General features: G+C 40.2%; 1 protein-coding gene across 5 annotated transcripts; it reads left to right on the top strand.

Annotated features, from left to right (window-relative positions):
• Positions 1-8,693: 8,693 nt before the first annotated feature.
• Positions 8,694-12,850, top strand: LOC104453985 (protein TWIN LOV 1). 5 transcript variants are annotated; one of them, XM_010068661.3, is made up of 7 exons: positions 8,694-9,922; positions 10,495-10,702; positions 10,815-10,879; positions 11,023-11,102; positions 11,218-11,273; positions 11,336-11,416; positions 12,490-12,850. In XM_010068661.3, exons 1-7 carry the CDS (start codon positions 9,340-9,342, stop codon positions 12,551-12,553), a joined length of 1,137 nt encoding a protein of 378 aa, XP_010066963.2. In that variant the 5' UTR covers positions 8,694-9,339; the 3' UTR covers positions 12,554-12,850. The 5 variants fall into 5 exon arrangements, with proteins under 5 accessions (XP_010066963.2, XP_010066964.2, XP_039173065.1 ...); XM_010068662.3 differs by having other exon boundaries at positions 11,218-11,253; positions 11,353-11,416; XM_039317131.1 differs by having other exon boundaries at positions 10,495-10,677; positions 10,799-10,879; positions 11,353-11,416.
• The last annotated feature ends 62 nt before the right edge of the window (positions 12,851-12,912 follow it).

A 12,912-nucleotide genomic window follows, 5' to 3' on the forward strand; every position in this document is an offset into this window, starting at 1 on the left:
CGAGACATGAATGGGCTTTCCATATTTTATGTAGGTAAATATTTATCATCGTTAGTTTACCTATGAAGCAATTGAATTTATTGAGAAATTCAAGAGTGTGACTCGATAGCTTAATAAGTCTTATATTGTTTGGTCAATAATGACCTCATTCCAACCTAAGCAACTACAATTTTGAATCGTCTGTATCTACGAAATCAACACGTGAGTATTTTCCCTAAACCGTCCATGGAAGAAGATTTTCAACCTTAACATACAAAGTCAATGAAGATGTTCGATGAAGTTTTCAACTAATTATGCGAAAACATTATAAATTGTTTTTGAAAGAGTCCAAGAGAAAGAAAAAAGAACAAAAAAGATGGAATAAGATAGTCTCATGCAGCTAATTTAGAAAGAGAGAGAGAGCGAATTCCACGTAGCTCACGCTAAGTGGATATACTTGAATAATTCGCAACTGGAAAATGTCAAGATTTGAAAGGTGGAACGTTACTAACTTTGCTAATAGACTAATTACTCAACTTCTCGCGCACATAACGCAAGAGCAGGTAGGCTTTCTTCTAATGCATCTAATCCAAGATTAGGTTTTTTATTATGTAATTTGATGTTTCGCTAGACAGCAATCCAAGACCTCACTTCATAATGGAGGCAACTTGCAATTTCTGGAGACAATTCCCATTTTGATTTTCAACTTTGACGGCAGGATGATCACACAAATTGACCGAACTGAACCATTTAATTAGCTGACTAATTAGAGATTTTTTTTGCCCAATCTATCTTGCACTACATTGAAATTTCACATCAAGGTCAAGATTTACCTTAACAAAATTGAAAAAGCTTATAATTAAATCGGGATCCATACAATAAGTTATAATTATTGTCAATAACACAAAAACCCCAAACTATCCCCACCACGACACAAATGCTTTGAATATTTTCCTACGTTGCTAAAATTTCGAACTAAATTAAGGACGAAACCAAAAAAGATGGTATATATATATACAAATTAAGTTTTTCGACACAAAAAAATAATTAAGATATTCATCTCACAGTAGATAATTTTAAGATTTTTAACAACATAAAAATTCAATATATTTATGTCGTAATGAGCATAATTCTAAAAAAATTATTGGTATTTTGCCCTCATAATTTACTGGGGCAATTATCCCCTGATAATAAAATTATTATTGAATATAATGACCCCGGTGACTAGGAACAAGCAGAAGCTCGAACGGGTCGATCCATCCTAGGTTTGTTAATGTTTACTCTTCGAGTGGACTGAAGTAATGAAGGTGGGGGGAGGGGCAATTAATGTTTTTCGACATTATTATTCGATTTCTTTGGAGGGGGGGTTCGCATTTCCCGATGCATCCGCATCGCCAAAAGCGGCAGCTGGAATTTCAATTATGACGCGCGAAAGTTTGCTCCGTCGCTTTGTCCTCGTCCCCACCCGATGATGTTCGGCGTCGCCCCGGGGCCCGAGCGAGCGAAGAATATGCGAACGGAGAGAGGATCGGATCGGATCGGATCGTGGCCCCGCGCGACGGGCCCCAGGCCCAGAGGGACATATGGGCCTTCCCCGACCCGACCCTACCCACATTCGGGCTTGGGATTCCCACCTGGCCCGGCCCGATCCATGCTCGCCACGACCTTCCGAAGTGAATAGAAATTATGTTCATCGTCCATCCAAATGTTCAAACGTAAACTGTTGTTCACAATAAAAAAATTGATTGACTGATTAATTCACGCGATGTGAGAGTTTGTTTTCAAGAAAATAATTATTTAAATTATTTATTCTTCGCGAAACAAATAAAGTCATAATATTATTATCTTTCATCTCGTTTTAAGTTTAAGGCTTCATTTGTTTTGTAAAATAAATGATTTAAAAAATATTTTCCTAAAGATATATTTGTCATCTACAAAGATATCCAAACATAAATTGTTATCTTGATAATATAAATATTTCTTATCGATAAATTATTGCAAGCAATGCAAGTAATTTTTTAAATGAACTAAGATTAAATGTCGTGAATTCTTGGCATCTCTCCCTATGGACAGATTCGTACGTATTTGGGCGTGCGATTTTGTGTGACTTGTGCTTTTGGTTCCTCTCTAGAAAAAGGAGGTGTGGGAAAAAAATATTTAATTAGTGACATGTGTAATAGCGAATGGTTTCGGAATCAAAATATACTAGAAAGGAGCTGGCTAGCTTGAAAAAATGCTAACTTCAACTCGATCCCAATTTTAATTTTAGCGTTCTCTACCTCATTAAAAAAGTATCTAATTTTCAATCGATACTCAAATCCGATTCCTATCAAATTTCTAATGAACGGTGACGTTAGAAAAGATTCGATGCGTTATCCCACATGTACTTAGCTCTTATGACTACCACCCAAGGAAGGGGAAAGGGGAGCATTCGAGTTTGGATTTGAGCGACAAATCAAAATGGCTTGAAAAAATGACTTTCTAGGGCAAAAAAGCCATGAACGAGCAATTGGTCAAATCCAAGCATGCCCGAAAATTGAGAAAAATGTAACCTTGAACCGGCAGTCGACAAATTTAGGAAATAGCTCTGTATAGCGTTTATGCATAAGGCCATAATAAATAGGTACAGTAAAATCTAATCTATAAGATATTCTAGGAAACAATCCCAGAGAATATATAAAGAATAATTCTATAATATCCTATGATATATACAGAATCCTCAAGATACTGTAGCACCTCCTCAAACTCAAAGTGGATCAAATAGCGAGAGTTTGGATAGAAGAGTGGACTTTGGAGGGAGATGCCCATTTCGGCAAGCAAATGACAAAACCGGACAATCTCAACAGTGGTGTCAGCTATGGCATGATACTCAGGCTCGCTAGAGGAGCGAGAGACAATTTATCATTTCTCGACGCGCCAAGAAATGAGAGAATTTTCAAGGAAAATGCAAAATCCCATGACGGACTGACGATTAGTTGCACTAGGACCGCAATCAACATAGGAATAAGCACATGACTCAGGAGGAGAAGATGATGACAAAAACAAATACCGTGTCAAAGTACCCGAAGTACCACGGGATTCTCTGAACAGCAGCATAATGAGTAGACTGAGGGGCGCAGACTAGCGAAATAACTTTTTTTATTTTCGGAACTCGTTATTATTTGTAAAGTACTCGCATGATATTGTCAGACGTTTCCTTGCTCTTAAGGGATTCATAGCATTTTCACAACCACATTTTATACGTTACCTTGAAACTCGACTCTTAAAACTTGTTTCTTCTCCAATCCCTGACATTCATTTCTCGAATGATTCATGTTGAGAAACGGTCGAGCCATGGATGAAGTGGAAATAAAAGCTTTATGGCAGGATTTGTGAATAAACACCCTCTTGTAGCAGTAGGAAATCAAAGGTAATTTTCCTCTTTTCCTTTCACTCTCGCAATTTCACTTCCTCTAAAATCTTTTCCTCCCGCCTCATCCATCGCTCGATCATTTCCTGAATATTGATCCTACGAGGAATGAAGATCTTAGGGGAGAAGAAAATTCCCAAGTAATAGATAAAATATGCCTTAATAGCAAGGAAGCATCTAACGGTATTTATGTGATCATGCGAGTATTCTATAACAATGCTGAATTCCAAAACGAAAATCTTTTATTGATTGTATTTGTGCCTCGGCTACCTCCTCCCTCTCTCGTGGTAGGAATCATCATCAACTCTTAAGCAAGTTGTGTATAGCATCAAGGCATAAGGCAGGAATAAATAGGTAAAATGAAGTATAATCTATAAGATATTTTAGGAAAAAAATCAAAAGAATATACAAAGATAATTCTATATTATCCTATATATATAGGGCTATTAGAATTTGGGTCTAAAAAATTTTTGCAAAGAAATTTTTAATACTGTAACAGGCAATGTCAAAAGATGGAGGAAGCTCGTGCATGCATTCCTTTCGCTTTAACATGACTAGTGGGTCGTGGAATACACAATGCGCCATATGACCACCGTTGGTGCGACCTGTTATTTTCAAGCGAAAATAAAATGGGATAGAAAACATCGCCCGAGGTCACACCGCCCAGGTCCGCCTCGACCTCGGTCACCAAATTTGGCCTCTGTGCCTCTAGGCGCCTGAGGTCGCGGCAACAGCATCACTTAAGGTCACGACCTCAACCGGCCAGATCTAGCTGTCCGGCACTGCTGGCCGCCGGATTTGATTTTCAGATTAAAAAAAAAAAATTTAAAGCAAAAGCTCATTTATAATAAGTTTTGCAAAACAGTATTTTTACACAAGCCACTTTCAAATGCGTAATTTGCCAAACGTTTGAACATTCCCGAAAACCTTTTTATCCTAAAGATATTTGTATTTATTAAAAGGCATTTCCCCAAGACCAACCAAAATGCGCCGTATATATATAGAATCCCTAACATAAAGATGGAGGAAGCTCGTGCACGCATGCCTTTTGCTTTAACATGACTGGTGGGTCGTGGAATACACAGTGCGCCATATAATTAGCGGCGTTATTTTCAACGAAAATAAAATGGGATAGAAATTGAATACCAATCGTTTGTACTTTTTCATGAGATATGATAATGTTGGAGCATAAATTAAGATCCGGTTGGTATTTTTTTCATGAGACGAAAAAAAAGATCGATTCGAATTAAAATTTGAGTTACGAGCGGTGCTTGTTGGATGCAAATTACGCAATCAAAAGATCTCCATAATCATAAAAAAAGATAAACATAGTTAAGTAGAAAGATTAACGTACCTATTTTGGGATCCATCAAGTTCTTGAAACGAAAGTAAAAAAACGATATCCACATAGCAAATCCTTCTCTTCTATTGACCTTTTTACCTTTAACGCTAGATAAACATTTCTTATGTGAGGATATATGTGAGAATTAGAGTTAGAGGACACTCAATACCCATTGTTTGTATTTTTCACGAGATATGATAATGTCGGGAGCAGAAATTAAGATCCGGTTAGTATTTTTCACGAGACGAAAAATAAAAGATGAATTCGAATTAAAATTCGAGTTACGAGCGGTGCTTTCTTTGTATTTTTTCTAAGGGAATTTAGGCAATTGCACTCGGCGATGGATATAATAGAAAAGTTTTAAATGTGGCCGACAAAGGTAGGGGCTGTCCCTCCGTCCGAGATGCCGCTTGTCCAATGGGCAGAGGGGCGACGCGTGTGGATAAGCACCGACGTCGGATTCGTGCATTTTATTTATCGATTTTTTAATTTTGAGGATTTATTTATATTTATATTTATATTATTTCGGGTTGGTTTGTTGTTTGCGGCGGTGGTTCCACGTCGACCCTCGGTCTCTTGTCGCTTTCCGCCCGACGAAGCAAAGTCTGGGAAAATTTTCATTCGCCGACGGATCCCAAGCACAAATGTCTCCGAATAATAACCATTCTATTTTAAAAATTAATTTCTGATTATTTCCGTCCATTTGATTTGATGAATTTCTGAGTCAAAATATATGTTTAATGATAACATAAAATATCAATTATCAAAATATAAATTCATTTGATAAATAATATAGGAGCCTGTCCTTTCAGATGGGCGATGGCGACAATGTAAACAATAAGAATGGGTAAGCGATGATAAAAGTTTTTATTTTTCAATTTTGTTTTAAAAATTAAAAAGAATTTTTTTCTCATTTCTATTGTAAATCTATTTTTTGACTAAAAGTTATTCTAGAAATAGAAAAAAATTGCACTATCAAACACATTTCCATCTTAAACCCATTCTCTTGAACAAAAACCAAACAGTGAAACAAAATGGCTATTATGCATGCTCTTAATAGCAAAAGCAAGTTTCGATCCGCCATGGCAAATGAAATAGGAGAATATATGAGCTTATTTATAAATCTCATTATAAGATCATCCGAGAGAATCAAATTAGATCCGTATAATCAAAATGAGATATTGAAAAATTATAGAAAGTATCCAAAATATTAAATATCTAAATATCTATAGCAGCAATGTCATTAACTAACCATAGAGTGTTTAACCACCAAAAAACAATTTCCTTACTTTTTTGTATGTTTGAATTCTTAGGATTGGAGTCTATTGAAGATCTTTTCATAATCGGTGAAAAGGTTATCTTTAAAACTAAGATATAGCTGGTTGAAGGGAATCGGCATATGTCTTTTACAATACGACTGGACCTTCGCCGCTGCGAGGCAACCTCTAGCGCTGGGTTGATAGAGTTGAGAACCTGAGTCCCTAAACTCGAGACTTGCTTGGCTTGAATTTGAGTCATCTTGCCCCGGAGGCCAGATCACCGGATTCGGGATCCCTCAGTCTGGACCGGAGATCGCCCAGCACATGGACTTGAGCCTCCACAGCTAGGGTTGTCGACAGGGTAAGTTGGATTTCTAGGCAACTTGACCTGAACAGGAACATGAAATTGCGAGTTTTGGTGTGATTATTCGTTTACTTAGAAACACGATTTACATGGCATACAGGCTTTCCCTCTTTTTATGTTTGCGATCGTCTCTTCCGTTGAATAATGCGTGTACTGAACCGAAACAAGTACAGTGTCCATCTTATAATAATTCACCCAACAAAAACAAAATCTAAACCGAAAAAACCAAAAAGTTTCGATTCGGGTGTACGGTTTGGTTTGATGCCCGTATCCATACCCTTATTCGAGTCCTTTTTATCCTGAACAGCGTGTTGCAAGATTCCACGATAACAAAAAATCAGAACAATAATTGCAAAGGGTAAACCGATCACGGAAAAGCAAAACTAATTTTCTAGAAAAAAAATAAAAAAATTTGTTTTTTCGACCCAACGAAATATTAAATGGGTGTCCGTGTTAAAGATTCCAGGTCCAATGATTAGGTCGAAACAAAAGGCGGAGGGGGGCTAAGAGATAAGCTTCAAGGAGTGGCTTCTGGTGGAAGCACGTCCTCTTCCGGGGGAGGTTCTTTCTGGCCCCGTTCTGGTTCTAGTACTCGAAGGAGTGCGCATGGCGAGGTTGTCTGTGACTCTCTTCGTTGTCGCTTCTGTCGAAGGGCCCCCACTATCTGCTCCGTCGGCGATGGCGATTGGAGTCTTTTGTTGTTGTTGTTCTTCTTCTTCTTCCTGATTCATGGACGTTTTCAACCCGATTTAGCATGAGAACAGCGTGAATTTGTATTCCCCACCGGGGGGAACCAATTCGCGCCGTGATTGTTCTCCGATCTGGGCATCGAAGTATTCACGTACCGAACGATGGAGTGCCAGAGGCGGATGCGTCTCGCTAAAGGGTGAGATTTTTTGATATCTTTTGATATCGTTTGAATAAAGGGAGGTAGGAAGTGAATTCAAGGCGGCTGCGTGAAACTTAGCCCATCACATAAGGCCGATACAGTTGCACAGCTCGAACCCAGCCTGTTCAAACTGGAGCTTGTTCCATCTAGTTCAAAAACCCGTAATCCCTTTTGCTTTTTTACGATGAAGATCCTGAGTAACAAATTAAGACTGACATGAGGGCCTTGACCGGTCGTGAGCTCGGCCAATAATCACCTCTTGTTAGCTGTCCAAGTAAAACGATTTACCTTTTCGATTTGTTTGCAATCAGAGGATTTTCCGCTCCGAAACTAATAGTCACCCATTCAAATCCTATTAATTGTGCATAAAATTGATCCGACTCAGAGCCACTTATGTAGTCAACGATTCAAGCCTAGTTGGTTATTACAATTTCCTTCTTTCTTTTTTTAATCTCATCCCAACGAAAACGAACTTAACATAGCAAATAAGGAATAATGACACAAGTGGTCCCTTAATTTTGCCCTGAACTTTTAGTATCCATTTGATGTAATCGCCGAACATATAACAATGTTCAATATCATCCTTCTAGTAATTCAAGATAAATGATAATATTAAATATTTTTATATAATTTAGGGATTATATGAAATTTTTATCAAAAGTCTAAAGATCATATTGAATAAATTAAAATTCAAGAGACCACACTGCATAATGAATTAAAATTTAAGGACTACTTATGTCATTATCCTTAATAAGTAACAATGACGGTTGAGTCAAAACCAACGGCCTATCGAGAGAGGTATTCGGGTTGCAATCGTCAATCCATCCTTGGATCCCCACATGCTACTTTGGGTACTTTAATCTTATCCACCTTTGGCCCCTGGTTTTGCTCCAACATAAAAAATAGAAAAGAAACATATAGAAATGAAAAAAGAAAAGAGGTAAAAAAGAGGAAACTCCACGCTTTCGAAAAAAAAAAAAAGATTTCCAAAGAGCATATAAATAAACTGGAGAAGGTCCAATAAGACTAGTTGAGTTTAAAAGGGCGAATGCTTTGAATGCTGGGAAAGGATTAAATATATTAAGAAAGAAAGAACTGAAAGAGAAGTAAATGCGAGCTTAAAATAATTAAAATGTGAGAAATAAAAAAAAGAAAATCAGTCTAAGGCAGTTTGATTGGACATAAATTTCATTTTTAGGAATCGGAAATCGGAATTGGAGAGCTGGAGTCGACGTGTCAATTCGATCCAGTTCGAACCATTCTCAGTTCAGTCGTTCTTTCTCGCTCACCGCTATAAATAAGTGTAGTGAATAGGAGTCATTATAAACACCCCGAGTCGACAAACTGACAACGACAAAAAAATAAAAAAATAAAAATAAAAGTAATTTAAAAATATGGAAAATGAAAATCTCATTTCTGTGACTCTCGTCTCTCTCTCTCTCTCTGTCTCTCTGTGGCTGGCTCGCTCCTTCTCGCGTCGTCTTCTCCCCTCCTCCCTCCCCTTTCCCTCTCCGCTCTCGCGCTCTCGATCACCGAAATCCCTCTCCCCGCTCGGCACCACAAATTCGCGCCCCCAGATATTTTCTCCCCCTCCACTCCGGTGGTGGCCCACGAGAATCTCCCCGCCGTCGCCCTCGGCGAAAACCGACATGCGTCGACGTCGCTCGCCCCAGCCGCGGACGACGACCTCCTCCCTCGACCGACGCCACACCTCCTCCTCCTCCACTGTTTCGCCGCTGTAGCAACAGCAGCAAGCAAGTACGATCGCCGCCGTCCTTTCCCCCCTCCCCTCCCCTCTCGCCTCGTCCTTTGTCGCCTTACGCGAAGGTTCGCTGCGGGAAAATCTATGGACTTCGGATAGCGAACGGCCCCGCACCGTCGCTTCCTCGCTTGCCTTTTTTAAGCCCCCCTCTCTCTCGCCCCTCATCTCTCTCTCTCTTTTTCTCTCGCTCGCGCTCGCTCGCTGTCGCGTCCGATTTCGCTCGGCCTTCGAGTATTTTCCGGAGCAGCAATCAGAGGAGGACGCGCGTACATGGGATTGAGCTCGAACTGCTCAGCAGAAGGCATCGAAGGAGCTGAAGAAGGAGCGGCGTCGGGATGGGGTCGCAATCGGCTCTGATAGAGCAGTCGTTCGATGGCCGCTACTCCCCCCACGCGCGCGACGCCCTCGACGAGCTCCCCGACAACTTCACCATCACCGACCCGTGCATCTGCGGCCACCCCATCGTGTTCGCCAGCCGCGGCTTCCTCAAGATGTCCGGCTACTCCCGCGAGGAGGTCCTCGGCCGCAACGGCAGGATCTTCCAGGGCCCCGCCACCGACCGGCGCTCCGTCATGGAGATCCGGGAGGCCATCCGCGAGGAGCGGCCCTTGCAGATCAGCCTCCTCAACTACCGCAAGGACGGGACCCCGCTGTGGATGCTGTTCCACATGAGCCCCGTGTTCGACCGCGACGGCGGGGCGGTCGCGCATTTCGTGGCCGTCCAGGTGCCGATATCGAGGCGCTGGGGGCGGTCCTGTTCCGCCAACGGGAGGAACGGGGTCAACTTGTGCGAGGAGGTTGGTGGCGCGCTCAGGGATGTCGTGTTGGGCTCTTGTAGGAGGGAAGTGTGTTCGGATAGTTTGGCGGAATTGGGTCGTGTTTCGGCCTTCGGTTCGGTTTTGGATTCGGATAGCAGAGGTGTGTGTGTTTTTACTGGGAATTGAATTGTTCTTATGTGCATTTGCTAGTGGTGTAGTGATTCGTTCTCTTGTAGTTCGGTACTCCGATATGCTTTGGCCAGGGGGTAGTTCAGTGATGTTCTGGTTCCAGTCAACTGGCCATGCTTTGCTAGTTTCATCATGTCGACTAGTTTGTGATGTTTACCTTTTTAGTTTCATCGTATAATTTGGTCTCCTCCGTTAGTTGATACTGGGATGGGCTAATTTGAACGTGTATGCTAATTTGAATCTGTTGAGGTTACCTGAAATTGAAGTTCATATCTGCATCTAAGTTTAAGCCATGATGTGCGCCGTATTCTTTCATACATCTGGACTTTCTTGATGGTTATCTTGACCATGATTCTTTCGAATGCTTCAGTGTCAATTCCTTAAAAGAGATATCATCACAGTCTTCACAGATTATATGATGGTATTTCCGTGCATATCAGAATTTGAGTTTTCATTGAAGAAAATTGTGACTTCAATTTATTTGTGTCTTAATTTCCTAGTAGTTTCTGGCAAGTTTTCATGCTCCACATCTGAATATGACAGGGATAGAGGCAGAAGAGCCTTGTGAGGCGAGTGATTCGGACAAGCGAAGGGCCGCCTCTGCTATCAGCCACATTATGTCGGTGCTTACTCACTACAGTGAATCAACCGGCAGGCTGGTTTGTGGGAAGCGCTGCTTATGTCCCGGATCCAGTCCTCTCAGTTCATCTGTAATTATATCTCTTGGTAGAATCAAACAAAGCTTTGTATTGTGAGTTTTAACAAGTACCTGATCGTCTCAATTTCATCATCACCTTCTCTTGTATTGACATTACTGATTCCTTTGTTTTGGCTTTGGTGCAACATGTATATCTTGCTTCCAGAACTGATGTGCACTTACCAGACACGCCCATTATTTATGCAAGCGACGCCTTTTTAAAATTGACAGGTGATTTGAATTCTTCATCAGAAACACATTACACAGTGTTTTTTCAATGTGATTAAGCTTCTGTCTGAATTTTCTGACTTCGGCTAAGTTCTGGACTGTTTGCATAAAACCTTACATGGGATTTCATACTCTAATCTCTGTAGGGTACTCTAGGCATGAAGTGTTGGGGCAAAACTGTAGGTTCTTAAATGGGATGGATACGGACTCATCAGCTCTATTTCAGGTCTGTGACTATCTAGTGTGGATGGCAGCGACCTTTTTCTCTCTTTTTTTTTTTTTTTTTCAATTGAATTTTAAGCAATGTCATGCTGAGTGCTAAATGATTATAATTCTACTAGATAAAGGAATGCATTCGGAACAGAGAACCATGCACAGTACGTATTTTGAATTACAGGTTGATACTTGTCTATCCTTTCAATATAAGTTTATCAAAATGAACTTAACATATGATCTCAGTTTCTGTTTCCCTGCAGGAAGGATGGAAATCCGTTCTGGAATCTACTCCACATATCACCCGTTCGTAATGCTTCTGGCAAGGTATTATCATATGAAACAACTTCTTAAACTCATCTGCATTGTGGATGTTTAAGTTTGGTCTCTTTCCAGCTTTCAAGACATGGAAGAGCAATGCTCATGAGTATTTTTGTGTTCAGAAGGCTCCTTATAAAGTGATAGAAATGGAATTAACTCCCAAATAAGCTTTGATTTTTAACACACTTGAGGCTGTGAAGTCAGTCTTTTTGTATGCCTTTATGCTTAGACAATTGAGGAGAGAACTACGATGTTTTCAAATGACCAGGAGGAAATATGTTGAAAAACTATTCTCACAGGTTACATAATAAGTATTTTGCATTGTTTTGTTTGGGTAATGATTGATTTGTTAGCAAAACAATATTAGGTTCCTTTTTGGCCATTCAAGAAGCTCCTCCAAAGAGGAGACAAACTGAAGCCTATATCAACATGTTCATGACATTAATGTTATGTAACTGAATTCTTGTACTGATGCTCTTGAATTCAATCCTGTCTTTTAGTTGTCTCTTTTTCTTGAGAGGCTGTGATTTAGTCTAATTGGGTTATGAGTCCTCATCAAGTTGGTGCATGTGTTGTGTGATGAATCACATCATTTTACTACTTTGCACTGAAATAAGTCTTGCAATTCAAATGTGAATTTGAATGTGATTATGTTTATTGCAGAAGAAATCATCTGAGTGTAATATCTCCTCCATGTTCCAAACGGTGCTTCGCATGCTAAAATATGTTTAACTTCTATCTTCTTTCTTCTTTTGCCACCATTGTCTTTGCTTTGAAATTCATGTGGAAGCTAGGAAACAGTAAATCGGGTCCTTCAACACTGTGAATAGCAACAATACCCAAGTTGTACCATCTTTTTTAACAGTTCCAATTCATAAAATGTTTTAGCTGATATTTAGCACATAAGCATGTTGATATATACAGTTTAGTAGCACATAAGCAGGAATCTCATCTCGAAATTCCAGTTTATCGGTGTCTTGCTGGATGGTGACCTCTAATTTCTGATATATATAGATATAAAGGATTAGTTTCTTCCTTAACATCAAATCAACCTGCTTTTCTGTGGCTGTCCTCGGCAGATTGCATATTTCGTGGGTGTTCAGATCGAAGAGGATCGTGAAAACCAGGGTGGAGATGGACTGAGCCCCGAAATGAGGCAACGTAGCGCTGTTGGTGCGGTAAAGGTCGCATTGAGGACTATGTTGATGGGTGCTGGAACTTCAAGATCATAGCAAAACGAATCGGCCTTTCGCCTTTACGTGGTTCAAGTTACGTTCTCTACCATCCCATTTAGTTGTGACTGAACTTCAAATATCTGTTCTGGGTTACTGCTAGTCTAGTACCCAGATCACGTATACGTGGGATTGTCTCGTAAGGGGGACCCTTGTCATATGGAGATTGTTTGATATATGAAAATGCTTCAATTTACATGTTGAACGACCTGAGATTTGCATTTCTGCCGAATTTTTCTGCTTGATATGACGGGACTTAGTCATGAACCG

Source organism: Eucalyptus grandis, chromosome 7 (assembly GCF_016545825.1).
Source record: "Eucalyptus grandis isolate ANBG69807.140 chromosome 7, ASM1654582v1, whole genome shotgun sequence".
In the NCBI taxonomy this organism is placed as follows: domain Eukaryota; kingdom Viridiplantae; phylum Streptophyta; class Magnoliopsida; order Myrtales; family Myrtaceae; genus Eucalyptus; species Eucalyptus grandis.